The sequence below is a fragment of the Octopus bimaculoides genome, chromosome 2 (assembly GCF_001194135.2).
Source record: "Octopus bimaculoides isolate UCB-OBI-ISO-001 chromosome 2, ASM119413v2, whole genome shotgun sequence".
NCBI lineage: Eukaryota > Metazoa > Mollusca > Cephalopoda > Octopoda > Octopodidae > Octopus > Octopus bimaculoides.
In genome coordinates this window covers 87,179,675-87,186,420 of record NC_068982.1, presented here as the reverse complement: position 1 = coordinate 87,186,420, position 6,746 = coordinate 87,179,675, and the positions used below count along the sequence as shown (strand labels likewise).

Sequence of the window (6,746 nt, the reverse complement as noted above, 5' to 3'; positions counted from 1 at the left end):
GTACGTATGTATGTGTGCGTGTGTATGTTTGTGTTTTGTGTTGGTGGGGATGTTATGTGTGTGTACATGAGTGTGTGTGTGTCTCTGAGTATGTTTGTATTGTTTGAATTGTCCTTGTGGTGTGTGTGTGTGTGTGTGAGTGAGCAACCGTATGTGTGTGTGTGGGGGTGCATATGTATGTGTGTGTGGGTATGTGTGGGTGTGTATGTGTGTTGTATTCATTAGGTGTCCTTGTGTGTTGCGTTTATCTGTGTGGTGTGTATGTGTCTGCACGTGCGTTTTGTCTATGTTGGTACTGAGTATGCGTTTGTGTGTGTGTGTGTGTGTATGTGGGTATGGTTTATGTAGTTTCCGTGTGTGTGTGTGTGCACGCTGTAATTGTGAGTGATTAGGTTTCTTTGTATTGTTAGTGCAGTATGTGTGTGTATACGTGTGGGTGTGTGACTGTGTCTATGTGTCTTGCATTTATCGGGCAGGTGTGTCATTGTGTGTGTGCATGCTTATGTGTTTGTGAGGGTTTGTTGTGGTTGTTAGGATTGCATTGTGTGTGTATGTGTGTGTGTTTTTCTTTTTTTACTGGGGAACGGGCGTTTGGTGTTTGTGTGTGTGTGTGTGTACATATGTGTGCATATATGTGTGTGTGAATGTGATTTGTAATTGTCGGAGTGGTGTGTAGGTGTGTGTATGTACATGTTTACGTATGTGGGTGTTGGTTATGGTTGCTGGAATCGTATTGTGAGTGTATATATGCATATGTTTTTTCTTGGAATGTGTGTAGGTTTGTGCTCTAGTGTGGGGATATTGTGATTGTGTATGTGTTTGTGTTGGAGGTTTGCATTGTATTTGTGTGTGTGTGTGATTTTGTACATCTTTGTGTGTTTGTTTTGGGTGTGCACCTGGGGAGGGGGTTATGTTAGAGTATGTTGAGTTGTGGTCTGTATTTTTGAATAAGATTATTTTCCCTATTTATTCATGTTTGGTCAGTGGTGTTGTCTGGGCATTGGTATAATGGGAAAACTAGGAATTTGGGGAACTTGTTTTGTGCACAGAGATCTAAGTGCCCACTGAGTGGTATCTGTCTTGTGGTGGGACCCCTCAATTGTTGGCGGTGGACTGTCATCCTTTCTCTGAAGGTGAGGCTCGTTTGCCCTATGTAATCTTTGTGGCACCCTTCACACCTTATGGCATAAATTAAATTCTTTGATGTGCAGGTGAAGTCATTTTTTATGACAAAAGTGTGTCCCAACTGAAATTTGTATGTTGTTCCATCAATGAAGTGGATGCAAGTCCTGCAGTTGGAACGACCACATTTTTTGGGTGGTGGGCTTGTGTTGGGTAATTTTGCATTGGTGAGTAGCTTTTTTAGGGATTTGGGTTGTCTTTTGCTTTTTATTATTTTATGGGTTGCGAGTACTTTTTTTAGACGAGGGTCTTGATTCAGTAGTGGGATGTTCTCGTATATAATTGTGTAAGCTTCTGCATTTCTTGGATTGTGTGTTGAGAGATATGGGAGACTATTTAATGTGCCGTGTGTGTGTTGTTTCCGTGGGTCTTGGGTTGCAATTGTATTAGCTCATTCTATTCCATTGTCAACTAGTGATGCTGGGTAATGTCTTTCAAGAAGACTTGCCTTTAGTTCTTGAAGTCTTTTATTTTGTGTTCTGCGATTTGAGACAATTGCACAGATTCTTCTCGCTAGGTTGAAGGGAATGTTTGTCTTCGTGTGCTTTGGGTGATTGGAGGTGAACAGAAGGTATTGCTTGGAATCAGTAGGTTTGTAATGGATGTCAGTTTCAATGTTGGCGCCTTTTTTATAATGAGAATGTCAAGAAAAGGAAGTTGGTCTTGACTATATTCCATTGTAAATTGGATATGGTTGTTGACACTGTTGATTAAGTTTTTGAAATCAATCAGTTGGTCGAGTGTGTGGGACCATAGGATGAGGCAATCATCCAAGTGCTGTTTTCAATTCTCCAACAAGTATTTGTGGAAAGACAAGTCATATTTAGTTTTGGATTTTTCATAGGTTTGTAATTCTAAGTAGGCCATCACCAGGTTTGCATATGTAGGGCAACTTTAGTACTCATTGCATTCCCTGATACATGTCTGTAGGTGTTATTATTAAAATTCAAAAAATTGTTCTGGAGAATAAACTTCAGGTCTTCAATGATGAATTCTTTTTTTATTCTTTCTGGGACCTCATTGGGGTATTTTTCTAGCCAGAATTTAATGGCTTCCAGTCCATATTGATGTGGTATCATAGTGTAGAGGTTTATTACATCAAAGGAGACAATGAAAATGTCTTTATTGGTATGTTTGGGGAGATGATTTAGTAGGTCCAGATCATCTCTAACAATACTTGGTATGTGGTTTAGTATTGGTTTCAGGAGGATATCAATAAAGTTGCTTAATCTGTGTGTTTCACAGTTTGGGCCTGCCACAATTGGTCTCAGTTTGAGATCAGTGGGATGTGGTACAGTGATGCAGGTTGAAGTGGACTTTTTGCAAGCTTCGGTAATAATTTTGCTCTTGTGGATTTTTGGAAGCCCATAGAGGATGCTGGTTTTGCAAAATTAAGAGGAATGACCACTAAAGTGGACACCTAATATGCTAAACATAGATGTCAAATTGTCATTACCACATTTTGTATGTAACACAATTTTTAATTTTTGGATTTTTTAAATATGCTAAACTACTGAAGTCCTTGTTCGGTACTGGATCAATCCCAAAATCTAATCAGTTTGCGCCAGTCACAAGGCTAAACATCCCTGAAAGTTTCATCCGAATCCATCTAGTGGTTCTTGAAATATCTTGTCCATGGACAAACAAACAAACAAACATAACTGAAAGTAATACTTCTGCCTTCGCTAAGAAGGAGGTAATAATGATGATGATGATGATGATGACTTAGATACAAGGTCAAGAGGTTTTAAGAGAGGGGATCATTTGATACCATTAACCCCAAGTAGTCGACTGGTACTTTTTTTATCAACCTTGGAAGGATGAAAGGCAAAGTTAATCTCAGTAGCATTTGAACTGTGAACATAAAGAGCCAAACAAATACTGCAAGGCATCTTTTCTTATGTTCCAACTATTCTGCCATGTCATCACCCTTTCTTCCCTAGACTCAAAGTCTGTGAAAAGATGAGAAGTAAGTTGACTTCGGTAGGATTCTCAGAATCTGAACAACTGGAACAAATACCACAAGGCATTTTGTTTGTTTGTCTAAAAAGTCTGTCAATAATAATCATTTCAAATGTTGGCACAAAATCAGCAATTTTAGTGGGACATGTTTAGTTGATTACATTGACCAAAATGCTCAACTGGTACTTATTTTATCAATCCTGAAAAGATGAAAGGGAAAGTCAACCTTGGTGGAATTTGAATCGAAAATGTAACAAACCAGAAGAAATGCTGTTTAGGCATTTTGTCTGATGCATTAATGGTTCTGCCTTCTTGTTACTTTATATATGTCGAGAAAAATAAAAAGATTTGCTATGACTATGTTTTTTAATTTTTTAGAGCCACTGACTTGTCTCATGTCATGTTTCGAATGGGTATCCTTGCTGTGTTAAGATCTAAGTGCACAAAAGGTAAGAATTGCTGCATTTAGTCTTTTCTAAACCTTGATCTCCCTAAAAACTAGAGCAATATTTAGGTCCAAGTATTGCTCTTTATTTTTTATGCTCAATTATCTAAATGACAAATAGATATGATTGGTTCAATGCTTATTGTTTAGGTATGTATGCAGATGACTTGCAAGACATGTATGTCCATGTTCATTAATTTTTACATGGTTACTGTCATGCTCTATGAAGATGCTTGGCAACATAAATGGTTAAGTTTCCTGCAACATTTCAAGAACCAGCATGTTTTTTTACATAGAATATCTCTCATTAAATACACAATTTAAATAATTTAACCAAGGATTTTTTCATATATTTGTTTGTATTGTGTTACATTTTAAATATATTTATTAATGGTTTATTTAATCAAGGGCTGTGTCTGGCAAAGACAGTGGAGTACTATCGTTACAATATTTAGTTTCATCTCTCTGAGTTTTAAGTTAAAATCCTATTAATTTAGGTATTTATCTTTTTGCTGTTAATAAAATAACCAAAACATGTACTAGGATCAGTTCATTTGATTTTACCTCCTCTCTTAGAGAAATGATAATAAAATCAATAGTTACTTAATCTATTTAATTGTTTTCCAGCAATTATTGTTACATTGTCCATCAATGCTTCTACATTTATCTTTAGTTAATTAAAGGAATATGTTTTTTCTCTTAAAACGTCACAACTTTTTCATCTATTATCTGCATGTAATTTCATTACTGCTGTCTAAAATAATATCATGCATAGAAGTCTAATCAATTCTCACATTTTATAAAACAATATCTGCATTCTGTGTTGCTTTGTATTCCAGCCACAATTGGAGCAATGATAACTGCTTCACATAACCCTGTTGAAGACAATGGCATTAAAATTGTGGATCCTATGGGAGATATGTTAGCAGCAAGTTGGGAAAAATATGCAGTAGAATTGGCAAATGTTTCGTAAGTTCAATGTTTTTCAAAATTAAAATTTTAAAAAAATTTTCTGTTTTAATTTTTTATTAGCCATATTGTAATTGTGTAATAATTCATTGTATTCATCTCCTTATTTTGATTTATATTTTTTTGTTGGGGTCATCTGCTTGAAAGATGGTTGTTATAAGGCAATGGTGTTTTTACACCATTGCCTTTTGACGTCAAATATATTCCTATTGATGTATTATTAACCTGAATCTGATTATTTATTGATTTATTTTCAGAGATTCTAAAATAGATTCTGTAATGATGAAAATTATTAAGTCTGAAGATATTGATATGAATGTGAAGGGTTCTGTGTTTCTTGCCAAAGATACAAGGTAAGTTTTAGGGAGTATTTCTTCTCTGAACAGTTTACAATTGAAATATGTGCAGCATGTTCAAGTGAAATTTGACGATTTTTATGACTCCTTTTTTCAGGAACAGCTTGATATATCAATGAACAGTTAATGGCATTGGAGAGCATAGAGATTAGAGTCGAGAAAAAGTTAGCTGACATGGAGAACAAGAAGCCATTTGAATATTGGAAGAGAGTTACCTGTATCATGATGATTCATGCCAGGTATCAAAGTGCCAACATCATGACTGCTACTCAATGATCTGCTAACACTGTAAAGGCTATAAGACATGACATGGACAGCTGCAATGGAGACTACAAAGTTGTGGCTAATAGGAAGGGACACAGCAGGTGTTCATACACCAAGAATCATGCCCACATCTTTGAACAGAGCCTTAGGCTCAGTTCAGATGACTTTGTGAAACTGCTGGAAACTGTAGTCAATCCCTAGCTGGAGAGAGTTGTTGCTGGAAGGCCATATGTGCAGTAGCAGGATTCATTTCCTTGTCATACCTCCAAAAGAGTCATAAGTGGTTGTAAGAGAATTTCTTCGACTTCACCTATCTCAGTTTCTGGCCTTCTTATTCTCCCAATTGTAATCCCATGGATTACGATGTATGAGGCACAGTTAAGAAAGACATCAACCACTCTGCATGCAACACTAAGGCTGAGCTGGTGACCAAGATCAAGGAGGTGTTTGAAGATCTTCTCAGGGACACAGAGAGGAATACATGTGCCAGGTTCTGGAGCCATCTTAAGACCATGGTGGAAGCTGAGTGTGACTACTTTGAGTAAATTATCTTCTAGCCAGAATCTAGTTGATATTTTTTAATTTTTTTAAATACTTTTATTTTTGGATGAGATACTAGGATTTGTTTTCTTTTTATGTGAACTGTCAAATTTATCTCAAGCATCCTATATTTTCATTTCTAAGCAAGCTTTTCTTTAATTAATTTTTGTTATGTTTAAAAGGGTTTGATTGTTTTGTGATTAAGATGCTGACTATCAAGACATTGGTCATGAATTCAAACTGTACTGTAGGTATTGTGCTTTAACTTAACAGAAACCTATTAAAAATTAAATCTATGCCTACTCTACAGTAAAATGGCTTGTTTCATGAATATTTAGCATGTAAACAAAATTCCTTATTTTATTCTTTCATAAAGGATTATTTGTGAACAAGTTTTGTTGGGTTTGAACTATAAAACCAACACCATAAAGGAAAATAAAGTATTTGTCTATTTTATTCATAATCTATGTACTTTCTGTTGCTTTGTGAGTTGAAAAGGAAGACAAAAGAAGTTGTTCATAAACCAGATTTGCATGTTGCTCTGAAGTTGTTTGAATAGCATAAGGGCATATATATCTTACTTACTAAATCTAGAAAGAAATGAAGTGAGCATGCTCTTCTGATTGTGTAATACTAGTGTGAATGGATGACAGAACACAAATGAACTGAGAGGAAAATTGATCATAAGTGGAATCAGATGTGGTGTGCAAGAGAGAAGACTGCACATGGAAGAGAACAGCTATATAATGAAGTGTCAAGTATTCAAGAAGAATGGAACTCATGGAAGAAGAAGATCTAAGAACACTTAGCATGGAGTGGTGAAGACAGATCTAAATTTGTGGCGTTTTGCTGAAGAGATGGCAAAGGACTGCATTGGTTGATAGCACACTTCGAGAGGGAAGACCTGCTTGCCTGTTCAGGCATGGCATATGCACACACACCAGTATATATCATTAGGTATATGTGTATGTGTGTGTGCACTTACATATGTGCAGATATATATATATATATATATATATATATATATA

The 6,746-nt window shown here is 35.9% G+C and overlaps 1 protein-coding gene across 1 annotated transcript in view; it reads left to right on the top strand.

Moving 5' to 3' along the window:
- The window catches only part of LOC106875741 (phosphoacetylglucosamine mutase), a 93,697-nt gene that overhangs the window by 14,852 nt on the left and 72,099 nt on the right, over positions 1-6,746 (top strand). The window contains exons 2-4 of the mRNA XM_052965858.1: positions 3,523-3,593; positions 4,429-4,558; positions 4,816-4,911. Of these exons, the coding sequence (XP_052821818.1) occupies positions 3,523-3,593; positions 4,429-4,558; positions 4,816-4,911 (297 nt within the window). The remainder of the gene's footprint in view (positions 1-3,522; positions 3,594-4,428; positions 4,559-4,815; positions 4,912-6,746) is intronic.